The sequence below is a fragment of the Lepisosteus platostomus genome, chromosome 4, assembly GCF_059453375.1.
Source record: "Lepisosteus platostomus isolate fLepPlt1 chromosome 4, fLepPlt1.hap1, whole genome shotgun sequence".
NCBI lineage: Eukaryota > Metazoa > Chordata > Actinopteri > Semionotiformes > Lepisosteidae > Lepisosteus > Lepisosteus platostomus.
The window spans coordinates 33,447,757-33,475,294 of record NC_142614.1 but is presented as its reverse complement, the minus strand read 5'-3'; the positions used below and the strand labels follow the sequence as shown (position 1 = coordinate 33,475,294).

The following is a 27,538-nucleotide window of genomic DNA, read 5'->3' as shown; positions in this document are numbered from 1 at the left end:
TTGCCAGCAGACATATTACCCTGCAACTCACAACTGACATCCCACTGAAGCTAAGCAGGTGTGAGCCTAGTCAGTACCTGGATTGGAGACCTGGGAAAAACTAAGGTTGCTGCTGGAAGAGGTGTTAGAGTGTTCAGTAGAGGGCGCTCACCCTGCAGTCTGTGTGAGTCCTAATGCCCCAGTATAGTGACAGGGAAACTATACTGTAAAAAGCCGCTGTCCTTCAGATGAGACACAGAACCAAGTCCTGACTCTCTATGTACATTAAAAATCCCAGGGCATTTCTCGAAAAGAGTAGGGCTCTTACATCGGTGTCCTGAGCAATTTTCCGATGGGCCTTTACCAATCTTGGCCTCCTAATAATCCCCCTCTCTGAATTGGCTTCCTCTCTATGTTCTCCTCCCCACTGATAGCTGATGTGTGGTGAGCGTTCTGGTGCACTATGGTTGGCACTGCATCATCCAGGTGGATGCTGCACACTGGTGGTGGTGGAGGGAGTACCCATTACCTGTAAAGCGCTTCTAGTGTCCAGAAAAGCAATAGATAAGTGTAAGGAATCATTAATTACATTCCAAACACCTCATTTTACAAAGTAAGCATTTTTGCATCTCAAAGCAATACAGATTATTGCAAGGGAATGCATGCAGGGAAATACAGGGAAACATAATAATAAAGGATGCAACAAGAATACTTCAGTCAATCTAGTTGTCTCATTTATAAGTTTATTAGCTAGATGAAATTTTCATACTGTCATTTCTTAAAAGTGCCTTCCTGACTGGGAAGATATTTCTAGATATGTACAAAGCTTTGTACAAGGAAGTGTTTCCTGTTTTCATTTCTAAATTAATTCCCTTTTGGTTTTCAGTTCTGATCCCGTGTGGCATGGAAATCAACAAATGAGTGTGTTGGCACAAATTTAAAATGAAAACATAAATGGCAGACTATATTCTTCATTTGCATCCTTACAATCACATATAAACTGAAGAACTGCACAGTCTGTACCAATGCATGATCATCCACCTCCGTTTTCTAACTGTTTTGTCCAATACAAGGTTGCAGGAGTAACCAGAGACTAACCCCAGAAGCAATGGGGTAATGGCAGAATACACTGAATGGGACACCAGTCCATTGCAGGTCACACACAGACACAAGCAAGCAAGCACGTACACATTTACACTAGGGGCAGTTTTCCCAGAAATCAATTAACTAACCAGTATGTCTTTGAACAAAAAATATGTCTTTCAGAAGAAAACCAACAAACACATGGAGAACTTGAAATCTTCATGCACATAGCACCCCAGGAATTGATCCCAGGGCCCCAGCACTGTGAGGCAGCAGTGCTAACAACTTTGCCACCGTGATTCTCAATGCAACAAATTCTCAAACTCTGTCCAAGTTGTACTTCTTACATGAATCAACAGGCAAAGATGTTTTTTTTAAACACAATTGTATGTTGAAACCACATTTTATAGTTGTCCAGATGTGGGTAGTTGCTCCATTGCTCACATTTTGAGGCCTCTGTGCTTCTGAAGCCCTCTAAACCTCAATTCCCCGGCACTGGTAGTTTCGTCCTGAAGACAGCTGGAGATGCAGAGGGAGGCAGAGTTGTTGTATAGAGAAAGACTGAGGAAATTACAGCATCAGACTTTCAATTTAGAGATAAGCTGCCAGGCCCTGGCACCTACAATGCAGTTGCTACAGTAGCTAAACACTTGCAATGCTGTGTCAGCAGGTTGCCATGGAAACAGCATATGAAGCTAGGGGTGTGAAAGGGCTACAGGAGAAGAGTGCCAAATCAAACTGCCATGAGCATCTGGACTAGAACGTCTGCAGCTGAATGAAAAGAAAATTCAAGGCCAGCATTCTATACTTTTTTTCTCTTGGGAGAAAATTATAGAAAACAGACACTGCCAGACAACCAATTCTACTAAACAATCAGGCTATTTTTTTTCATAACTGGAAGCAAACTTTTTTATTAGTATTAGTACTTGACACGATGTCTCTATATTATTAGGTATAGTATAAATGAATTAAATAATCAAAAGTCAATATTTCTAACAGGAAATATTGGAGTAAAGCAGGAAGGGACAAAAAAGATTATACATTTCAAATCTCTAACTTCTCCACAAAGACCAATTTTCCTGACAATTCTTTTTTTTTTTCTGATGTGATTGACCTTAATATTTGTGCTGGAAAAGAAGCCCAGCCCTTGTTGCAGTCTTAAACCTGCCTAATGTTGGAAATAAAAATAGGTATGTTTTCTTACAGATTCAGTGTGGAAAAATTGCAATGTCTCATTGAAATTGCTGTTTTGGAGTTGAAGAAGTAGAAAGGAACATATTTGCAAAGGTATTTTGCTACATTTCTTCAATAAATCCAAACCATGGAGTATGAAATGGGAATAAATCCAAGAAAATTAGACAGGGTAAAACCATCTGCGTCATAATGGTAATTCCAAAGGTCTTATTACACGTTTTCAGTCCGCAGCAGTTGCAGAAAAAAGGCATTTTATATGAAGCCCTGACCTACATGATTGAAAAGGAATGGCATTATTCTAGATCTTGATTAAAATGAGTGCAAGCAATAGCTAGGAAAGAAATCATTTCCCTCACTACTCCTGTTCAACAATTTATCCAATAATAACTCTATAATACATTAGCATCATCATTCTTAAATAAACAAATATATCAAAACATGTCTCTCTGCCTTTAAGTCCACATCCAAAGCATTCTGGGAGCTACAAACTATGACTGAATGGCTCGCACTCTCTCTCCAAGTGTAGTTGCCATAGCAACATGCCAATACCAAATCAACTCAAGTCTCTCTAAACAGTGGGAAACTAATTGCTAATTGATTTCAGCACTGTAGAGTGCTAGGCAGCACTGGTATACTCCAGGTCTTTATGCAAAGGTTCAAGGTTTTACAACTATGAAAGAAAATGATCTTGTAACTCAAACAAGCACAAAAAAATGTGCAAGTGTTAACTTAATGTTACAGTAAGTATGAAAAGCAACTTGTAAATGCAGCATACATTCAGAATCAGTGTTTATATTTTTAAAACAGGTATGTAAATGAGAGTGAGCATGGCAAAACCAAATAAAGTGGCAACATAAAAAACTCCTGTAACACTAGGTATGTGATGTCTGAGATTCACTGAGCTTCTGCTCGATAACTCCCTATTTTTCACTCATCTTCATTCAGAGCTGTATTTTCATTCTTTTTCTTTATCTTGTTATTGGTTGGGTCCAAGTTCAGTGCCATGCTCCTGAAGACGAAGAATGGTTTGTCTCCACCTGTGACATCCAAGGAGAAACATTTCAGATTGGCCCCAGACCACAAATACTTTTTGCGAATTATAGAGAGAGTTCTAGCTGCACATAGCGATTCACTTCATAGCATGCAACTTTATCTGAGACTCTGGGTCACATTACCCCGTCGTTGCAGGCTCCACCAGTCAAGGACTAATCTAAGGCTGGGTCCAGGAGGCCAAGGACCCTGATCTTCAATCTGCTGCGCTACATGGATTGTCAAACTATTATGTGGGAATCTTGGAGTGCCCACCCCTTCAAGGCAAAGGGAAGTTAGCTAGGCTTTAAGATTAAAAATAATGGGAGGTTTGTAAACATTACTACTATCAAAAACTCAAAGGATGATATTGTCTCAGAACCGAAATTAATTAACTCAGAGTTTAGCTCCTTCTATGTGTAATCATCACGGAAAACAATGTTTTGCTAAACTTCAGTTGCCACATTGCTTAGAGAGCAAGGCAGCTAATTTGGAAGCCCACATTTTGCTGAGTTAAAGGCAGCCTTACAAAGTATGAACAGTGATAGATGGGATCCCTAGTGAGTTCCTGCAAACCTTCTGTGATCAACTGAGGTTTTTGCTGAAAATGATACAGAGGTAACCATACGGAGGGGTTCCTTTAACAGGGATGTTAAATGGCATTGTCTTGCTTCTGTTAGCTATCATCCTCTATCTTTACTGAACTCTGGTGCTAAGTTGTATATCTTCTGTTTGAGAATTCCACCCTGTCAAACTCCCTTTTATTTGACATTTTCAGCAACTTTAGCAAATTGTCTGGTTTTAAAATCAACTGGATCAAATCAGTTCCATTTATCTTAAATTTCTTTAAATTGGAAGACACAGTTCTACTTACAAACATCCCAGCAGTAAATATTAGGTGTATTAGTATTTAAATATTTAGGTGTTGAAATCTACACCAACTTGAATACTTGAATACCAACTTGAATGGTTTCAGCTTTAATGTTATCCACAGACAAGTTAACACTGATTTGGATAGGTGATTGTATATCCAAATCATCATATCCTGATCTCCTCCAAACAGCTGTTTAAATTTTCCAAGGCAGTGGACACATCAGGTTTGGTGTTAATATACAGTACAGCTGTGTGTCATCTGCATATCTGTGAAAGTTAATGCCCAATTGCTGCATGATCTGACCCAGAGGAAGAATGTAAATAAGAAACAAGATGGGCCTCAATACTGTCCTTTGGGGGACACTGATAACATATCTGATCATTCCCCAATACAGACAAACTGCTGGCTTATTGAAAGATAGGCGGAAAACATTTCAGAGCTGTGCCTTGCAGTCTGACATAGTCCCTCAATCTCTGATTAGGCATGTTGTGGTCCACAGTGTCAAAGGCTGCTGTGAGATCAAGTACGACAGGAATGGACAGAATGATAACCAATGGACAGAATGGATCATTAGACACTTTCACAAAGGCAGACTCTGTGCTGTGTAAGGCTCAGAAATCTGACTGCAATTTTTCAAAGAGTTGGTAGAAACTCATGTGAAACTGCAGATGAGTAGCTACTGCCTTTTCGAGAACCTGTGAGATGAAGGGGAGGTTATACGCCTGTAGCTGGAGATTAGCTTGCGGTCAAGGTTAGATTTCTTTAAGAGAGGAGTAACAGTAGCAGTTTTGAACAGTGATGGCACTGCTCCAGTCTCGAGAGAATTATTAATCAGGTCTGTGATAAACTGAATCAGAACAGGTAAACAGGATTTGAAGAGAGGCGTGGGAATAGGATCCAAAGAGGATGTATATGTTTTCATTTTAGAAATGATGGTTGAAGAGCAACAGAAGAGACTATGTTAAAGCCTACAAAGCGTGGGGTAGCTGAAGGAGGTGATGAAAGATATGATGTGCAGATTGCACTTGTTGATGTAATAATCAATAATAATAATAATGAAAATTTTATCCTTAAAAATATCAAGAAAACTATACTGTACTTTGCACTTTTCATTGGTTGCTGTAGAGATTACTGAGGGAACAGGATTGAGAAACTGGGTTAAAGCTGAAAAAAGTCTTTAATTTGCCCTTATCTTCACTGACTAGTGATGAAAAATATTTGCTGAGAGCTGCTTTCAAAGCTACAGCACAATGGCAAGGGGAAGCAAATAAACAGTGAGGACCAATTTCCGCCACAGGATCCTGGAGCTTTTGCCCTTGAACCTTCAAAAGATGCTTAAAGAGCTCAGATTCTACCATTTCTAATGCTGCTCAATCTAAAATCTAAAAAATGTGATTATATATGCTCAGATTAAAAACCAAGCTGATTTTATCTCCATCCACCAACTCCAATTACCAGGAGTGAATTAGTTCTTAAATTCTCTGAAATTAAAAACTTTACAGAGAGATCAATGTGAATAAACATTCCTCAACTCCTTGGAAGAGGCTACTTCAAACTGCTAATCAAAATACATTCACTTTAGTTCAAGCAGACTTAGAATAAGATCATTACTATGTTAAATAGCAGTAGACCTGTTATAGGAGGAAATTATATTTGTTCTGAGATAGAAAATCAAAAAACTTGAAGCCCCAGTTACACAATTACACCCTAGTCATCATGCAGGCTTTCCTTTTGAATATTTACAGTAAGTTAGTGTGAGTAGAAGTTTTATCTTGACAAGTAGAAGTCTGACAATTTCAAAAGAATAAAATGTATTGTCCTGTGCAATCCATTCAGCTTTTAAAATCTTCATTCTAGGAAATCTCTGATTTTGTATTTCACGTCTTTAAATATGGGTAACATTAGTTCTGAAATTTCCAAGCTTTAAATGTCAAGGGTAAATGGTAATTCTTAAGATCTCTGGCTACAGCATTAAAAAAAATGCAACCACTGAAGGTTCTTTGAGCATCTTAAAAGGATCAATATATACAGTAGTATCTTTTATGCACTAGAAGTACAGTATCTTCATTACTGTATGCCCCCATGCCTGTATTTTTTAAATTCTGCAATTGTAAATTATAATTTCCCTGCATAACCTAATATTTAAATTGTGTGAATAAAAGATGTAAGCCAATTTGTCAACAAACATTCAAAAACACTTACTAACACAGGTTCCTCCACAAGCCTGTGATAGATAATGGCAATACACACACAACCTCCAGGAAATGTGTGTACTCACAAGCCGTCTGCTTTTTTTATTGGCTTCACACTGCAGTGCTTGAATGTAAGCAGCAGAGCTTTGGTGCCAGCTGAAGAACAGACACAGCTTTGGCCCTGCAGGTGCTCAGGGATCATTGGTGTGAGGTAAACCACGTTCCCCCAGGCAGCTACACCTCCAGACCCACTGGCAGCCCTCAGGAAAACTGCTCTCTTTTGCCTGGAGCTCCCAACCACAGTCAGCAGTTGGCATAGCCTTGATTCTAACTGACAACAGCCAGGGCGCAGAACTCATCCTACACTCCAAGTGTACTGGATTGTCAAAGAAGGCCTCGGGATATCCAATAATTATGTCAATCAGGAAGATTTTTACTTCTTGAATTAGAAACTCAATCACTTAAAGATGTGTTTGAATATACACACTTAATTGACAAAAACAAACATTAGCATGTAAAAATACTAAAACCACAAAGTAATCTAAAAATGTCCAGACAAGTTCTCTCTTTTATTTAATCAGCAATGCAAAAAACACCATCAAGAACGACAATCTGTTTAGCAATAACAACACCACATGACAGACAGCACACTTTTGAAAATGGAAACTTTAGGACTTTTCAGAAATCCCAAAAATTACATGAACCAACATCTCACAATCTTGTGATTGTGTGAAATCAATTGATCTAGATATTGCTTTTTTGTGTTTTTATGATGGCTTTATCTTTTGGATATGTCTGTATGGTAGCCCACTTCACACCTTGAGATGAAGTCATGACACATTTTGTTACTGAGTAGCAAACATGTAGGCCTTTTTATTTGAGTTTCACAATTTTTCCTGTTTGCTTTTATATGTTCTGAACAACAGTCTTAAAGCCTGAGCACCTCATAAATGGCCCCTAAACAACAGGCACAATTCCATCCAAATGGTGCTGTGGTTACAGACAGACACAACTGTGTCAACTTCCAGCTCTGACAGTGCTATGCAGACTGGTCAAATTTATTAACAGGAAGAAAAAGCACAAAAATGCAGACAGTGTTTTTAAAATGTCACTAGTGAGTAAACTGGCAATTTTGGAGTCAAGACAGTAGTCACGGTGTAGTTAACACCTGTTAAAAAATCTAATAGGAATCTACTTAAGGACAAAGTTCAGAAGTGTTTTACACAAGTGCTCAATCCTCTTTATTACACAACTATTATTTTATTTTGGGGCGGTGCAGTGGTTAACATGGCTGCCTTGCAGAGATGGGACCCTGGGTTCAATTCTGGACCTGGGGTGCTTTCAGCATGGAGTTGGTATGTCCTTGCTGGGTTTGTGTGGGTTTCCTCCAGTGCTGTGGTTTTCTCATACACTCCAAAGACATATTATTTGTTAATTGGTTTCTGGGAAAACTGGCCCTGGTTTAAGTGTGTGTGTGTGGGTGTCTGTGTGTTTTCAGAGATGTTATAACATTCTTTCTGCTTGTGGTTCAAAGAAAGAATGACACTTTGGAAGAATGGAGCTTTTAACCATGAAGAAGAATTTTAAATTTTAAGTGCATAAGAATAAAACAGTGTTCTTAAAGTTAATTACATTATCATAATAACAGTATGCTCAATATTGTCAGAAAAAAATTTATATGTGTCAAGAGCTGCCTATGAACTCACAGGCTTCTGAAAAGTCAATTTACTACTGGGCTGTTTAAATAAAAAAGTCTGATACACCACTGGAAAGGATTCCACACTGTCTGCCTCTAAAGTAAAGGTTTTTTTAATCCTATGGCTTGGATGGCTGTGCTTATACAAAAACATTTCACAAAACATTTGGGGAAGGAAAATAATTCTTCCTGGCTTTCCAGAGGATGGTGGTGTTTTGAACAGTCATGGCACTGGGGTATGAAGGAGGAATTGTGGTTAAATTGTATTTGAGGACGTCCTGCAATTAAAGTCCATATTCTTATGCGCTATTTGATTATTTTAAAAACTAGCAAAAGATCAAATGCAGAAAATGCAGTGGCTTCTGGCACAGAGCAAGAGACTGTGAAAGTATAAATCTCTGCACATTATGCCACCTTCAACAAAACTGCAAAATTGGAGGTTTTGGAACTCTTCTACCACAAACTCTAACAGTTTAACTATACAAGTGTACAAACCACATATCATTACATGACCACACAAAGCCTTAGTTTTTAGAAAAATAACCCCCACAGTTAGCAATACTCTGGCTGGTAAATACTTCAATATGTGGGAAATAGGGGGTTAGGTTCCTATGGTCCATGTTATACTCATCAACAGCTAACATTACTTGCAACATTCTTCCTCAAAAAGTACAAATACAAGATTGTGAATATAATATTTTAACATATGAAAGTAATACAATACAATTAAAAATAAAACTGAGGCAATTATTTACATTCAATCCTAAAACTTAAAAAAAGTCAAACAATTGAATGTACTTAAGAGAGGACTGAAATCATGCATGCACCCTGATGACAAAAATATGGAACTCAGTGCCCAGCTGGGTGAAGCGAAGCTGGTTCACAAAGGAAATGCGTGACAGATCCAAGATGACAACACAGAGTCATGAACTGGTGAAGAAGCCAGGCACTCTTTAAAAGTTTCCATACAGCACATTGTTTCCACACAGCATAGCCATGTATGAGCAAAGGTCTCCTGTGGTTGGGAAGACTGGTACTCAATATGGAAACCATGTATGAACAAGATCTGAGGTTGGCAGGAGAAATGTGTACAAAGCCCTTCAAAATGTACTGTATGTGATGATGTTCTACAGTATGTTTTCAAAGGCCAGAAGAAAGATTGCCATTCTATATACAAATGGTGATATACATAACCTTAAACAACTGAAGGCAAGTCACATTAAAGAACCCTGATTACAAGGTATTTGCTAAGGGAATAGTGAATTGATTATTGGATAACATTCTTACAGAAAAAGACCAAACCTGTACTGTTAAAGGAAGGGCAATGTGGGATACTTTGTGTCTCTTAAGATAAATTATCAATACTGAGGGGAACAAACAAGGTTTTTGCACATCGGAGGCTTGGATCTTGATTTAACCTCTAGGGATTATTTATAGGAAACTGTGGAAGACAACTGGACATAAAACAACAATAATAATAAATAAACAATGCCATGCAAATATAAATTGTGGTCTGTCAAAGCCCTTTGGAAGTAACAGTGGGGTGAATGCTTTTCCTTGTATATTTTAGCAGTACTCCGACTTAAAAAATAAAGAGAATAAACATAAATGTGCTTAATTATTGAAAGATAAAGGGAAGAACTACCATTACTACATTACATTACAACATTAAATGTTGGTTTAAAACAAAGAACAAAAAAAGAATAGTACAAAATGTTGGTGTTTATGATCAAGGGTCTTAAGTAAAATTAATCAAATTAAAACTGGGGCAGTATAGGTGGGCAGCCTGCAATTTAAAGTTACCCATGACACCGAAGTGAAATATGAGATTTAAAAAAACAAGAAAAGGGTGGGAAAATGTTCTGATAAACAACTTCCTACTAGGTCCCAGATTAATACTGTAAAAGTACTTTTTCTTTCAATAATGTAATTTATATTTTCCTAGTTTCCCCCACCCACCAAAGATTGCATTACTCTTTTAAAATGAGTGAATCTGTGGGACAAATGGGTAATTAAAATAAGTGCTTTAAAAGAAAGGAATGTGGAGTACTAGGCACTGTTAGAATTGGTATTATATTAAAAATTGTATTCTCTAAAATCATTGTACGAGATCTGAATAGGAGGCCAGTCTGGATAGGAAATGAGTACAAGAGTTTATAAACATAGACTTTATATAAACGTTTATTAAATGAACTGACTTTTGTTTAGAGAGTTTAAATATATATTGAGTTTTATAATATATAGAGTTTTATAAAACAAACAAATCTATAACAAAATATGCTTGAAAGTGTTTGGTGAGAATGTTACATAAAGAATGATATCAGATGAGATCAGCAAAGAAGTTATATAACATGTAAAAGGTAAAAGAATGCCTGAGATGATCCAATACATAATATGACTATAACACTAGTAGGACATTAGTAAGCAAGTCTTCAGCACAGATCCACAGCACTGTACTGCAGCTTTATTGCACCCAAAAAGACTAACCTAGCAACTCGGCAACTTTACAAAGAGAACATTTTAATACATAACAAGGCTGGAGACACAGCACCCAAGAGCCCATAGATGACACTTTAGGCAAGGGAAGTGATAAAGTAAAATAACAGTTTCCAATGGTGAGTCCCAAAAGAATAAAAAAAATGCTAAAAAATGTTTCTTAAAAGTAACATTTTTAGCTCTTTCATTTTCATTTGGTTTAGCTCTTTCATTTTCTACATTTGTGCTGATACTGTATAATTCACCTTATGCATGACTATCAAACTCGTCTCCTTGTTTTATGTTCGTACCCACAGTAAGTAGTCAATTAAACTATTTGTTTATTATGTAGACTGTATATTTCTTAAGCGTTTTCAAATTTGAATGAAAACATTCACTTCATTAAAGGTACATGTGTCACATCGAATCCCGATTCAAAGTATTACAAACATGCAATTCACTAAATAATTAGAACTATGTAACTGACAGCTCAGACAGAACAAAAAACAAAAGAGACAAAGAACTCCAGGAATTGAGTTTGAGACCCCAACTTTTAAGCACAAATTTCATAATCAGCATCCATCAATTTGGCCTCACTAAAAACACAGGCAGAAATGAGGGGTAATGCTGCACTACTGTTAAACCAGTGTGCTTTCCATGCTTGCACAGTGCACATGTACCAAATATAAAAACAGTGTACAGTTGTTTCCAAAAGTGTAGGCACCCCTGGTCAAATTGTATGTTTCAGTTCATACTTTATTACAAAGTGAAAAGAAGCTGACAAAACCTATATACATTTAAATATGACATCTTTGTGTAAATTATAATGCATAAGTATTTACAGTTTTCTAGATATTCAAAATAATAAAACAGTGAATATGGCATGTGCAAACTTTTGGGCACCGTGTCAATCAGTACTTAGTAACACATCCGTTGGCAGAAGTCACATTATCCAAACATTTCCTGTAGCCAGAGTCTTTCCTTTCTTGCTTTAGGATTTTTTTCCCACTCTTCCTTGCAGAACTCTTCTAGCTCAGAAATATTCTTTCAAAATCTTAATCTTTTGATTCTGTAAGTACTTCACAGTTGATGTAAAGGTATGTTCCGCATTGCTGTCCTGTGGAAACATCCAACCTCTTTTCAGATTCAATTTTTTTCAGTGACTCTGGGACAGCGTCTAGAATTTGTTGATATTTAGTTGAATTCATTCTTCCTTCCACCCGTAAAATATTTCCTGTGCACTGGCTGCCACACAACCTCAAACCATAACAGATCCACCCCATCAATCAAAGATTTTTCTGGGTCTTCCACATCTTGCCTTGACTTCAACAGTTCCCTTTAACTTCCATTTCTTAATGATCTTTCTGACAGTTGAAATTGTGCAAGCTGGAAGCAAAAAGAGAACTTTCCCCTACTTTTTAAGAGGGAATTATCTTTATTTTCAATCCTCAGACTGGTGTTTAGAGGAGCCCATGGTTATGGTTGTTGGAAGTGGACAGATCAACAATCAAAACCTAAGAAGTTAGAAGGGTCAGACCCAGGAGTTGTCTTCACCTGATTTCATTTATCAAGTCAAGTTCTGAGGCCCTTGAAAAAAACAAATTCAAAAAGTAGTAATGAATCAATTGGAAGGGTGCCCAAATTTCAATCTGTTAAAATCAGCATACTGTATAAATAACAATTACAATTTGCAGAAAGTTGTTGGGTTTATTTTTGAACCCCGTAAAAGTTGTATCACCTTCTGTTCACTTAGAGATTCACTGAAACACAATATAACCAGAGGTGCCTACACTTTTGCACACAATTATATATACTATATATAAAGACTAAAGCGATGTGAAAGCAGATGTGAAGATGAGAAAGCAAAAAATAATACAGCCACAATCCTGTGTTAGGCATATTTGAAAAAATGCAAAATACTAATGTTAATTTGTGGAATTTATGAGTTAGTAGAATTGTGGAGGACTAATTTCAACTTTTATATACTTAACAGGGAGTTTTTGTTCTAATGTTCAATGTTTGAAGTCTTTGAAAGAACAAAATAAATGAAGTGAGAAAAAATTAAGAAATGTATGTCTCACTTTATGGTTGCATATTTATTTCATTACTACATTAATGTATATTTGGATCATATTGAAGATTTTACATCCAAGGTACAGTGTAGGTCATGTTATATGTAATATGACATCTCCATTTTCCATAACCCAGCAAGTACCCTGGCAGTCAGTCAGTGAGTTACTATGTATTATCAAGCAATGCAGTATAGAAACTATAAAACATAGCATTTTAAGGGCGTTATACGTAATGCATGTTTCAAAGTTAACAAATGTCAAGGATATATTAAGATGCTCCATTTGCACCTGTATTCCAGCCTACAATGCACAGGTTTTGCAACATAAGTTGTCAGAACTCCATTCAGTTGACAATTTAGTCCAGATTTAATACCCAGAATTATAAAACAAAGTTTATTGTCAGCCGTCATCACCCTTTTGGTTTCTTTATTGAGCATATGTTTTTGACATCTTTTTCACCCAAAAAATTCAATTAAGGAACATGAAGATGCCTTTCTAGTTTTTCAAAAGAAACTGTAGTTAAAGACATTACTGAGAGGAGGAGAATAATACAACTTTATTATTTAGTATACTTTATATAGTTGCTTTTCGAGGATATACATTTTTTGATGACCTACAATGGGTTGCAGCTTGAAGGCAGAAACCTTGAAATTTATGAGTGAGCACAATGCTGATTATTATACTTTAATTGTTGAATTGCACAAGTTATTGCTTTTCGAGATATTTCTGATCTTGTTTTTTCCTCTGGTCTTAACCCTTCTTACTCCCAGCAATCATCCTAAAGGTGACAGCGGTGTTGGGGGTTCTAGCAATCAATTTACAGTTAAGCTACTTTAGGTTGAGTGTACGCCACTCTCTCAGTTTCCTAAACAAAGATACCAGTCCCCAGGGGGACAGAAAGACCTTTCAGGTTGAAAGTTAACTACACCTCTGTACACCAGAAAAGAAAACAGAATTCTTAGGGCAAAAAATAATCATTGAACACATTTAACATCCTCCTGTCAGTGCCTGTTCATTCTGTGTCTTTATATTCTGTAAAAATACAGGGAGAAAGATCTGTCTTGAATGCATTGTAGATATTTGTTCACAGGACTATGTACTTATTTATTGCGGGCAATAAATTCCCATTTGTGTAATACAGCAAGGAAAAAGTACTTTTGTGTAAAATGAGCAACACTGGAGAAGAACCTTCTCAAACATGGAAGAGGAAGAGAACCTGTAATCAATTAGATGTTGTGAGAGCACAACCCTAGCAGCAGTTTATTCCATCTACGGAAATTATGCCGAAAATGTTCGGCAATTGACCATTTTTTCATTTTAGTTAACAAAGACGAAATTCTCACAAAAATAATCCACAATGAAGATGACGAAGACTAAATTGCTTTGCATTTCAGTTAAGAGTGGATTAAGACGAGACAAAATAACCTGTTTGACTAAAACTCATACTGAAAAGAATTTCGTCATGCGAGATTCACCATTTGCACATTTGCTTTCAGTCTGGCTAACAGCATGCTGGCTGTAACAGGTATAATCCTAGGCTTTTAGCTGTGTGTTGACTGCGTGGTGCCTCAGGGCCACTAATTGCTAAGAGAATTGCAAGTATTGGTCTGTGCCGTTCTCTCTCCTGTTTTCTAACTGTCCCTCATTTCTTTCTGGTCTTTTTCACACCTCATGTCATGAATTCTTATTGTTTGTTAATTGACTGGTATCCAGATAAACAATGAGATGTATTTGAGATGCAAACAATGAGATGTAAGCTGTACTAATTAGATAAAATATAAAAAAGAGAGCACCTCCTTTAGAAAAAGAATAGCAGCTGAGATGCAAGAAATGCTTGTGGTACTCCATGCTTTCAGCTGGAAGATAAAGATTAGTACTTCACACATGATGAGCAAACCAGGAAAAGCTCATGTAAGACACTGCTGAAGATAAAGAGAACGCAGCTACAGTACATTATGAGTTGAAACACTACAACAGATTTGAACCACCATAAAATTCGCAGCACACAGACACATTTGCACTGAAATGTTTTACATTGTAGCTCGTCAACAAATTAAATACAAAACTAAGCAAGAAAAAACTTCACTTCAGAAAACAGAAAGTCAGAAAACAACAAAAAGACAAAAAAAGAGTAAGAAATGAGAAATGGCCAAAAATTGTATCTTATTTTTCTTGTATTGATATCTTAAGTCACTTCTGTGTTGCACAGTTGTTTGAACTTGACTTGAAATCAAAGAAAGGTACATTTTAAATAGTCTAGGTGACATACTACCTCAGCTTTCAAAGTTGTACCTAAGCTCTCTGCTTAACAAGGGACAGTGTACTTCAAGAACAGAAAAATACTTTAATTCCAAACTGATTTGTATATAATATGACCAAATATTTAAGACATTAATCCAAGAACTATGCATTTGCATATTATTATGTCATTGAAAACTGAGTGCCAGCATGAAAGGAAATGAAAAAAATAAAGAAATTAGGCAGGAGGTTAGCCATGAGATCTCCTTGGTGTGAGATTCCACCATATATAATAAATCTGGTCATTACATTAAAAAGGTATTCATCAGTAACAGCCCACAAGTTTCCTTTACCAGGTTGGAAAGGAAAACTTACTTTCACCATGGATAACTGTGTGTTGACTTACCCCAAGGTAAAAAAAAAAACAGGATTTAACGAACAGAGCTTTGTATTAGAAGTCATCAGAAAATGGGGTATTAAACATTTATTTTACTTCATTTCAGCAAAATAATTAAATAGATCCTAAGATGTGGGAAGCATTTTTTCCTGTATTAATTCTAATCACCAGACTAAAAGAAATTTTCAATATAAACATTGTTTTATACATTAAATCTCCCCTGGTAACCTATGACTGCAGTGCTGAAAATCAAAATGTAAAACATGCAGTAAACATACGGGCTAAATATAGCCTCCAAGATACAAATTAGATATGTTCTACAAAGGTTCTGGGCTTTGCAACACAGATCTTATCAGATCTGCTTCCCAGCTGCAGGGTCTTCCCTGTGATCAAGTCCAAATGCAGGTAAGACATTAGAAAATAGGGCACACACTTGCCTTATACACGCCAATGCCAGGGTCAATGAGAAATGTGCGTGCAGAAGTAGAGGGCTGATTGTCCAGCTGCGGACTTAGAGACTTGTTGTTGCTGGTCAGGGTCCCCGAACTGCAGCCAGTGACATCTTTCTCCTTCTTCTTGCCCTGGGCATCAGGTGGGTCAGTCTGTGAACGGATGAGCAGCTGCACAATGTCATTCAGGCCCACGTTATAGTCAAACAGGGTCTGGCCATCTTCCATCTTTGAAAAGAGAATAAAAACCAATGCTACTCATTAGATGTTCCTGTTTATTTGAAAGAACAAGTTGGACACAGTACACATACACATTTTACGCAGTATACACTCAGGGGTAGCTTTGCAAACATAGATAATACATGCAGCTCATCCATCCTTTTTTTCTAAACGCTTCACTGATTCAGGGTATCTGGATCCTGAACCAGCAAGCAACAGGCATACAACAGGATACACCCTGGACAGGACACTAGTCCATTGTAGGGCACACACAGACACAAAAACACACTCACACCAGGGCCAATTTTCCCAGAAGCCAATTAACCTACTATGTTTTTGGCCTGTGAGTTGAAATCCAAGCACAGAGAGGGAACCCACACAAACTTCATGCCAAAAGATCCCCAGGTCCAGAATTGAACCCAGAGCCCCAACTTTCCAAGGTAGCAATGTTAACCACTGCACCACCATGCCACCCACATGCAGCTCATCATAAATGTCAATCTGCATTAAAGAAACTTCAAAAACATTCCAGCACAATAGATGCAGTATGTGGTCCCTGGCATCCAGCACACAGCTTCTGTAGAATGTGTCAATGATTTCAAATGAGAATGAATGTGGCTATCATTTAAACCCACTTTTCTCAATTGGTTGTGCCATGGGATCTTCATTTGCCTTCAGATATGAACAGGTGGACTGCGGAATTTTGGAAGTCAGACATGAACAAAATTAAAATGAATAAATTAATTGGTTTATATATTTTATGGAGTATGCAGAGTGCTGTGTAGCACGTTTATTGTATACGTACACAAAACAGAGACCACTCTCTGTTCATGGGGAATCTGTAGTGAGTCCAGTTTTCCAAATCTGATGGACAAAAAAAAATGTCCAAGAGTGGTTGAGCAAGAACTCCATGTTTCACTGCATTTTTACATCAGTTCCCTCTGAGATCCCCATTCAGTCACATTCAACAGATTTTACTTAATTTGACATTGAAATTTAACCTCACCTCCAGAACATGATTTAATGAGATGGTCATCTTTACAGAGCATACTATATGGTATGATATCCACTGTAGAAATAAATATACAGTACTTCCATTTCTATCTTCTATGATCCCGATTTAACCAAAATTTCAAAAGCAAACTAAATCCCATTTTATTTGGTTGAGAGAGCAGCTTTACTGTGTCACACGTATAATTCACAGCATCCTAAAGATGATGGTGGATTGGCTATACCTAATTTCATATATTATTAATGAGCTTTTCAGTTAAGGGCCTTCAAAACTTGGCTGTATATTGTTTTATTGGCACCCCAGTGAGGAAGAACAAATCAAACCAGACTCTTCTACTGGGGAACTGTTTTGGAATCCACTGGACTTTTTGAAAAACATATCAACTGCTTTCTTCACACTAAAATGAAATTTCACAAATTCTCACCAATCTGTAGTATTTTTTTATTTACTACTCTTTAGTCATTCACTTATTTACCATGGCCTTCTGAAAAAAGTTTTTCAACTGAAGTTGACATGATTTTTTATTATAATAAAATGGTGTGCTTTAGGATCTATTTGGATCTCTAGGCGTTTATATTTTATGTCTCAGACTCCACACCTAGGGGATACCATAGGATGTCGCCTTACTTTTTCATCCAGGGGCTGATTTGTTTTCACATCTTCCACAAGTGGTCCCCTGGCCTTATCCCTACTTAAATCACACACATACTGTATATAAAATTAATCCTCTCCTAGTCATTTATATTTGGGACAGAACTGGATGGTAGTCTTAGTAGGTATAACCTGGGTATACTGGTTGATCCATTTTAGCTGCTAATAAATCATATGCAACATTATATAGACAGTTCCAGATTGGAATTGCTTCCAATTGTCTCCATCATATAACTTAGATGCAAAACTAATTTCTGATAAATCAGAAAACATTATCATATTATTGTATCATAGAACAGAGGTAATCATGGTGTGACAGCCACTTATTTTATTATGCTTTAGCAGTACCATTATAGAGCACTTCAAGCTTTAATATTTATTTCAAAATCTGAATGTTCAAACTATAGACTTCTAAGGGTAAGATAGGTTACAATAAATATTAGAAAAAAACAGAAAAATGTGAACATCAACACAGTGTTTCATGGTAGCACCTTTGTCAGCACATACAGCCCTGACTTCCTCCTTAGTCCTCATGGTTGGGTCTTTACTTAAAATTCAAGGAACCTCACAAGGATAGGTGTTTTTCATCCCCAAATCATGAGAACCACTATTATTGCATACAGAGGCTGCTCAACTAGCAGTGTGGCACATTAAGGTAATTTCGTGCACCTAAACTATTTGAGTTTGCTGCAGTAAAGCGTTAAGTGATAGGGATATGTGCAATGGTGTCTTTCTTTAAGATTATCTATTCACTTCATTTTGGTTTTTTTTAAACAAATTGCTAATGCAAATCATGATTGCTTTAAAAGCAACAAAATATGAAAACTGTACAAGGGTCTGAATACTTTTGCAAGGCACTATATAGAACAAACTACAGTTCCAAAATATTCTGTGATTTGAAAAGATTTTTATCTACACTATGTATTAATATTATTCATTTATATTTATCCATATTCATGTTTTAATTCCCTTATTTTATTTTTTTTTAAAAAGGAGTGTAACTTTTTTTCTAAAAACACAGAAGTAGAAAAATAAATACAGCTTAGGATATACAGGATGAAGACACTGGAGAGGCTGGTCTTGTCCCACCTGAGACCCCTGGTCAGTTCATCACTGGACACCCTACAGTTCGCCTACCAGCCCAGTGTTGGTGTAGATGATGCAATCATCTACATGCTGCAAAGGGCTTACTCCCACCTGGACAAGGCTGGCAACACTGTGAGGATTACGTTCTTCAACTTCTCCAGTGCCTTCAATACTATCCAGCCCTTACTGCTAGGGAGGAAGCTGGAGGAGATGCAAGTGGGTACCTCCATGATCTCATGGATCACCGACTATCTGACAGGCAGACCATAGTTTGTGAGACTTCAGAACTGTGTGTCTGAACAGGTAGTAAGTAACACAGGGGCTCCTCAGGGGACAGTTCTTTCTCCGTTCCTCTTCATCCTCTATACTTCGGACTTCAAATACAACTCAAAGTCGTGCCACCTGCAGAAGTTCTCAGATGACTGCAATTGTGGGATGTATCAAGGGTGGGGAGGAGGAAGAGTACAGAAGACTGGTCAGCAGCTTTGTGGAGTGGTGTGGGGAGAACAACCTGCAATTGAATGTGGCACAGATGAAGGAGCTGATGATAGATATCAGGAGGAAAAAGGTCCAACCTACTCCTGTCTACATCCATGGGAGTGGCGTGGAGATAGTGGACTCGTACAAGTACCCGGGAGTGCACATCTACGATAGACCAGAATGGTCTAAGAACACCGAGGCCATCTACAAGAAGGATCAGAGCCAACTTTACTTCTTGAGGAGGCTCAGGTCCTTCAATGTGTGTAGCAAGATGCTACATATGTTCTATCAGTCGGTTGTGGGGAGCGCCTTTTTCTACGCGGTGGTATACTGGGGCTCTGGGATTAGAGCAGGGGATGCTAACAGGCTGAACAAGCTCATCAGAGGAGCAAGCTCTGTCATTGGGTCTGACCTGGACCCCCTGGAGGTAGTGGCTGAGAGGAGAGTGGTGTCCAAACTAGAGGCCATCATGGACAACGTCTCCTATCCCCTCTATGACATGCTTGTGAGAATGAAGAGTACAGCAATAGCAACAGGTTGATCCAACCACGGTGCGACAGGGAGCGCTACAGGAGGTCATTCTTGCCTTCTGCCATAAGACTGTACAGCGCATTTATTTTGTGTCTTGGGAGGGGCAACATTGACATTGACCTGTTTTTGGACTAAGCAGTAAACACTCTGCTTACATCTGGCTTTTCCCGTTTACAACTGTTTGTTGTGCAATATATGCCACGGACTTCTAGGGGTGCAATATATTTATATTTATAATGTGCAATACAACTTTTTGTGTACCGTTCTGGTTTGTTCTTTGTATATTTTGGACTGTGAGCAACTCTTAGTGCATTTCTAACCGACTGTACTGATGTATTATATGTATTGTATTGTTGTATTATTGTATCATTTCGTTATACTGTGCTATGTTGACTGCATTAAGCGCCGTTACACTGCAATTTCCTTTACGGGATCAATAAAGTATCTCCATCTATATCCCACCCTGACACCAAATGCTTAAATTGGGGACTTTTAATTGTAATTAATATACCAAATAAAATTAATTAAATGCCTCCTAATGTTAAGAATGATCCTAAGTGTGACCACATAGTTTTTGGTACAATTTAATGGTGGTGTAATAAAAAGAAGACAAACTTGAATGAAAAACAAAAGTTTATTTACAAACATTTCAAACTAAATTAAAAGTAAAAGACACACAAACTATTATCTATACATTGTATAAAAAGACTGAGTTTATTTACAAAACCCAGGGGTTCTTCAGGCTTCAAATCTACCTTCACTCAATAATGGCAAAACCTTAATGCAGTCGAAATCGATGTTTCATGTGGGGTCGCCTGATATGCAGACAGGGTCACAGGAGATTTTTATGAACTGTTATTATGGATCCCACAGGAGTTCTAGGCAGGGAAATCAGAAATACGGTACATTAAAAAAGTTAAAATTGGTTTTGAAACATACCATAATTTCAATATATTCAATTCGGAGCTTCCCTCATGCTCATGAAAATATATAGTGTGTGCGCTACACTCTGAAAGTACCCATAACAACTTGCACGACCACTCGTGACCCAAATGCAACCTGTCAAACCAACATCACCCACTGTTCCGTGCCATATGGTAGCAAGTATTACACGATTTAGTTGATAAGCCAGGAAAAGACATTTCTCTGTCCGGTCGCCTCCATCTCGACACCGACATGTGCCAGTTAAACCCATGATGAACCTGAGATCCCGAAGTGTAACCGAGCACGGAAATATGATAAATTGTTTCTTCAGTACAGATTTCTGAGTATCCGGGAAAACAACAAAGAAAAGACTAAATGCCTGTTGTACGATAATGTACTCTCCACAGAGATTATGAAACCAAACAAACTCAAAAGACACTTCGAGACCACTCACAAGGAATACTTGGGCAAGCCAAGATCTTTTTTTTGAAAGAAAATGCAATGAGATTAAAAAGGCAGCGTATTCAGTTTAGAAAAGCCTTTACAGTTAACGAGAGGGCTTTGAGAGCATCTTTTGTAGTTAGTTACCGCATTGCTAAAGCTATGAAGTCACATACCATTGCTGAGACTCCGATACTGCCAGCAGCTATTGGCATGGTAAAAACGATGTGTGAGGAGGTAGAGGCACAAAAACTGAAGACAATACCGTTATCAGATAGCACAGTGAAATGGAGAATTGACACCACTGCCTACAACTGAGGGATGAGCTTTTGGCGTTTGCCATAGATGTGAAAAAAAAACTGAGTCAACTTTTTGTGCGATCAGCTGAAATGTGCCTTCTTGCCTATGTAACAGACATTTTTGGGAAACGGAATGAACCAAACATTAGCATGCAGGGAAAAACAAAAACATCCTGCAGCTCAGTGACCGCATTGACGGATTCAGGGGAAAACTAGCACTATGGAGAGAGTGCCTTTCAAAGGCTAACTATGGCCCATTCCCATCCTCTTGAAGTTTCTGACAGACAATGGTATTGATGACCACTACCCCACAAAAGCAATGAGTGATAGATCATCTGAGAGGCCCTCAGGAGCACTTTGCCTCTTACTTTCCTGAATTGGACTGGGTGAGGGATCAATTCAACTGTGAAGTGGGCAGTGCAAGCCTGCCTGCCAGCACTGTAGAACAGCTGATCAAACTGTCAGGTGATAGGACTCTACTAGGACTGCACTCCCGGGTATCACTGGAGGAATTTTGGTTTGGCACAAAAGGTGAATACCCAGAATTGTCATTATGTGCCCTAAAACTGTTGGTCCCCTTTCCAAGCACTTATTTATGCAAAACAGGATTCAGTGCCCTTGTGTGCATCAAGTCAAGTTACCTCTGTGGTAGATTAGGATGGATGTACAGTAGGTTGGATTTAACAGCGGAGATGAGATGTGCGCTTTCAACTATATCCCCAGATTATATCCCCAGACTTTGATAAACTGCAGCGCAACGCACAAACCCAGCCCTGGTGAGTGATAATGAACAGGTGCCCAAGACTGTCCAGTTACTCTCACTGATTTAATCAGGCAGAGGATTGCTGACAGCAGAAGTTTGATAGAATTTGAGCTAAATCACCAGATTCATGTGTACCTGCATAATGCTATAGTAAAAATGTATTATTCTCTATTACACATTTATGGATATGGTTTAAAAGCACTGTATTTGGTTGGTTTGGTAAATATATGTCATGCTTTGTTAGCTCTTCCTTACCTATGTTTTGTGTGTGGTGTGGCTACTTATGTGGAATTGTTATTTATGACACAATTAAAATAAAAGGAAAGGGATAAACATGCTTTAATACATGTTATAACAAATCTGTTATGGTATAACGTAGAACTGTTATGTATAGTACCCTTTTGTTGAAAAAGTATTCTGGCTCGGCCTGCGAATTCCACATGATTTTTCCATTTTCCATTTTCCATTTTTCCACTTGTTAGTTTAATTGAATAGCCATGCTCTAATTAATGGGGTCGCGAGCATTGTGGGACCTGTAAGATGACCAGGGGAAGGGTCATTCATGACAGGTATTTCCGAAACGATATGCTTAATATACCTGATATAGATCTGAGCATAATGGCCACCAAGAAGAACCAGCTGAGACGCTTATGAAAAGGGCCTATTCAATGAAACAAAAAGACACAGATGAGCCGCATCAGGAAACAAAATATAAATCCCCCGGAAGCAGTGAACCGGCACAGAAGCCGATAAGGTGAATGTGGTTTGGAGGAGAAAGAGGATTTAGGAATGTGTTTATGAAAGGATTAAAGAATAATGGACTAACAAAAGGAAAAAAGGATTACGGTTTAAGGACTGTGGCTTGGATACGGCGTGGATTTGTGCGGATTTACGGACTTTGGAATTTGGATAGTTTAAGGACAGAGAAAACGGATTACGGACTGGGTTTGGAAGATAAACCGACAGGAGAAACGGATAAGAACAGTGTGGTGTGAGTAACATACCACATTTACATCAACTTTTCCCCCGATGATACCACAATTGGTGGAGGATGCGGGCAGCCGCTGCTCGGGACTGAGAATTGTGGAAATAAAACTATTTTTTTTTGTTGCTTGTTTTGTATTTTTTGCTTGTGTGCTCCCTCTAAGGAAAACGGAATAATTATTACAACAATTGTCCCAAGCCACCCTCACCCTATTTCAGGCTTTAAAAGGACAGCAAGAAGCTATCCAAGCACAACAGGAGGCGAATAAGATTCAAACTGAAACTAATCAACGAATTATAAAGGAACAGAAATTGGTGAGGGAAGAATTACAAAGATTAGGGGAGGAAATCAGACAGACCCCAGTAACAGGGAGAGACACCAGTAATGTTGAATAAATTTGGATCCAAAAGATGATGGAACTAGATGATGTGGAAGCTTATTTAACTACTTTTGAAAGAACAGGCACTAGGAATGCATGGCCCAGAGAGCAATGCTGCCCATTGCTCTCTGGGCCATGCATTCCTAGTGCCTGTTCTTTCAAAAGTAGTAGTAGTACTCAGGGAGATTAGCGCCTTATTTAATTGGAGAAGCCCAAAAAGCATATTATGATTTAAAAGAAGAGGATGCAGAGAACTATGAGACTATGACAAAGGAGACCTTGGTGAGATTAGGGGTAACAACGGCAATACGAGCAGTCTGGTTCCATAACTGGAGGTATCAAATGGACAAGCCCACTATGTCTCAAATGTCTGACCTGGTACATCTGGCAAAGAAATGGCTCTTGCCAGAAGAATTAAACTCAGGATAGGTGGTAGAAAGGGTGGTGTTGGATCACTTTTTGAGTAGTCTGCCTGTTCACTTGAAAATTAAAGTGAGTGATGGGGATCCCCAAACACTGGAACAGGCAGTTGACTTAGTGGACACACAGCATGCCACTGAGGCCTTGATTAGGGAAGAAAAAGGGGAGAAAAGAGGAGAGGAGAAACCTCAAGAGTTTTGGAACTGAAATTAAGTATCGGTCGTTAAAGTACAGTGATTACCGAGGTCCTCCACAATTTAAGAAATCCCTTCAGGAAAGATTGGATTAAAGGCTCCAACCATGGAAAGAAACCCGTAGATGCTTTAACTGTCATGAAGAGGGGAATTTAGCCAGCCATTGTCCCAGCCTGTCTGAACCCATGCAAGTGGACACCAGAGATCAAACAAAGTGCAACTACCTTACAGCACATATCCCAGCCTGTGATGATCCCTACATCACTAAAATCAAGGTAAGGGGAGAACCTGTGGAGGCCTTGTTGGACTCTGAAAGTATGGTGACCCTGGTGACCCTTACAATACTACCCGAAAAAACAGAGATCAGGGAAACGAAGGGGATCCCTATTACTTGTATTCATGGAGACACAAACGTATATCCGTTGGCAGAAATTAACATTTCTACAGAAAAGGGAACATACAGTTCAACTGTAGGAGTGGTTGAGCAGTTTCCTTACCCTGTGGTGTTGGGACAAGACTGTCCCCACTTTCTCCAGATTTGGAATACTGTCCAGTCGGCTAAGCGAAGGCCACTCCACTGTACTGAAGACACGGAACCATATTTATGAATTCATAAATATGGTTTTTCAGGACTGCGAGCCACCCGAACATCGAGGTAAGTTCGGGACGGCCCAGTTGGAAGATGGAAATTTGAGACACGCGTGGGGACATCGATGGAAAGTCGTATAATAATAATAGTGCCATGAGTTACCCATATTTCATGATAAAAAACAATCTCCTCTATCACGTGCAGCGGAGGGATCAAGAAGAAGTGAAACAACTCCTTATTCCCCGGGTCTACCACATGAAACTCTTCAACATGGCCCATAGCCATCTCCTGGGAGGACACCTGGGGGTGAAGAAAACAGCCAAGAGACTACTCACTTGTTTTTTTTTGCCCATATAAGGCAATCGAGAGGTATTGTCAGGAATTCCCGGAGTGTCAGAATACTGCCCTGCAACTTTATTATAGGAGCCTTTTGATTTCCCTCCCAATTATTGAAACTCCTTTCAAACAGATTGGGATGGATTTGGTGGGACCCCTGATCAGAACCACCAAGGGACATCAATATATATTAGTTATAGTGGACTATACCATGAGGTACCCCGAATCCATTCCTTTGAATGCTGCCACAGCCAAAAACATAGCGCGGGAGCTTGTACAACTTTTCTCTAGAGTGGGAATTCCTAAAGAGATCTTAACAGATCAAGGAACTCCTTTTATGTCAAACGTCATGCGAGACTTATGTAAGCTATTAGGTATTCATCAAATTCGAACCTCGGTCTATCACCCTCAAACAGACAGTCTAGTGGAACGCCAAAGAAGACCCTGAAATGCATGCTGAGGAAGGCCATGCAAAAATTGGGATCAGCTGCTCCAGTATCTCATGTTTGCTATTCGAGAAGTACAGCAGGCCTCAACCGGTTTTTCTTCATTTGAGTTACTACTGTATACTCTCGGAGACCACGGGGCTTATTAGATTTAGTTCAACTATCTTGGGAGCATCAACCTTCACCTTTACAGACCGTCATTAAACATGTAGAACAAAAGAGAGAAAGAATAAACATCACTGTTCCCATTGTGGAGAAAACCCTGGAGAAAGCTCAGGCACAACAAAAACAAATTTATAATAGGGGAGCTACTGCAAGATAATTTCAGCCTGGGGACAAAGTACTGGCATTGGTTCCAACCCCAGAATGTAAATTCTTGGCCTCCTGGCAGGGGCTATATGAGGTGGTGGGAAAAGTGGGACCGGTCAACTATAATGTCAAGCAACATGACAAAAGACGTCAGCAACAAATCTATCATGTCAATTTATTAAAGAAATGGCATAGTACAGAGGTTCTGCTCACCCACTTCCCCCCTGATCCTCTGGAAGAAGAAACAGGTGCTATAGCCATGGGGGACCTGGCTCCAGCTCAGAAGCAGGAATTACAAGAATTCCTATCATAAAACAAATATTTTTTTTTCCTGGACACCTGGTCGAACTCTGGCAGAACAAATGTTAGGAATGGGAATAATAGAGGAATCCCATAGCGAGTGGGCTAGTCCAATAGTATTCATACCAAAGCCAGATTGAACTATTTTGTTCTGTAATAATTTCAAAAAGTTAAATGACATCTCGCTGTTTGATGCATAGCCTACGCCCCGTATAGATGAGCTAATCGAACGATTAGGTAACGCCTGATATATCAGTACCCTAGATCTTACGAAGGGATAGTGGTAAGTGCAGTTGCCCAAAGAAGCTAAAGCCAAGACTGCTTTTGCCACACCTAAGGGGCTATAACAGTATCGGGTCCTTCCATTTGGTTTACATGGGGCTCCAGCTCCTTTTCATAGATTAATGGACCGAATACTTAGACCTAATCGATATTTTGCAGCTGCATACGTGGATGACGTTGAAATACATAGTGCGACATGGGAACAACACCTACAACACCTGGAAGCAGTGACTGGAGCTTTGCAAGAAGCAGGATTAACACCCAATCCAAATAAATGTTGTCTAGGGACCTGGGAGGCCAATTATCTCGGTTATATGATTGAGAGAGGAATGATCATGCCACAAGATTGGAAGGTGCAGTTCATTAAAAACTGGCCTAAACATTTTACAAAGAAGCAAATAAGAACATTTTTGAGACTTGCGAATTATTATTGCCATTTCATTCCAGGATTTGCCTCCATTGCCGCCACCTTTGCACGACTTAACAAAAACGAGTTGTCCTGAAAAAACTTTATAGTTTTTAAACATTATTCAAAGAAACAAAAAATTTTTTTTTCTCAATAACGCACATCACATTGGTGGTGTTGGAGAAGAGTTCCCATTACCTGTAAATGTTTTGAGTGGAGTGTCCAGTGATATGGCCATTCACTTCTCTTGGGGTATTGAAATTCCCAGTCTATTATTTTATATTATATTCTATTATAGGTGGCTAAACTGGATTGTCAACTAAGCACCTCAGCATTTAACTCATTTAGGCTTGTGTATACATTGCAATAGTAAGAGTATACATTACATAAGGGCCATGGGCCGTCTGATAACATGTGAATTGTAATGGATAGTCTGTTAGAATTAAGATGTACTTCAGAATACAGCTCAAAAACAAAACCAGTGCAAATGTACAAATGTTTGTATATGAGCCAATACAAATGTGTCTTTCCATCATTTCTCATGTACCATCAGCAATACTGCAATACAATCCATACTTCATTCGTTCACAATCTAGTATCTGGAAAAGTGTTCTTCTTTGCACTGAACAATGTATCTGCCTAAGCCAGATATGAGTAGTAAGGATTTGAGATTTACAGGAGAGTGGTAAGGAAATGAGTTACAGGGTCAGTGACATCTGTGGTCTCATCTAATTACAACACAAAATACATACTGTTATTCACACTTTTCAGAATATTGTTTTTAATATTAACTCACCGTATCTTGAAT

At 38.5% G+C, this 27,538-nt stretch overlaps 1 protein-coding gene across 4 annotated transcripts in view; it reads right to left on the bottom strand.

Moving 5' to 3' along the window:
* Positions 1-27,538, bottom strand: part of uhrf2 (ubiquitin like with PHD and ring finger domains 2) — a 160,906-nt gene that overhangs the window by 99,849 nt on the left and 33,519 nt on the right. For all 4 annotated transcript variants that reach the window (XM_088629438.1, XM_088629441.1, XM_088629442.1 and 1 more), the window contains one exon: positions 15,667-15,906. In XM_088629438.1, the coding sequence (XP_088485564.1) occupies positions 15,667-15,906 (240 nt within the window). The remainder of the gene's footprint in view (positions 1-15,666; positions 15,907-27,538) is intronic.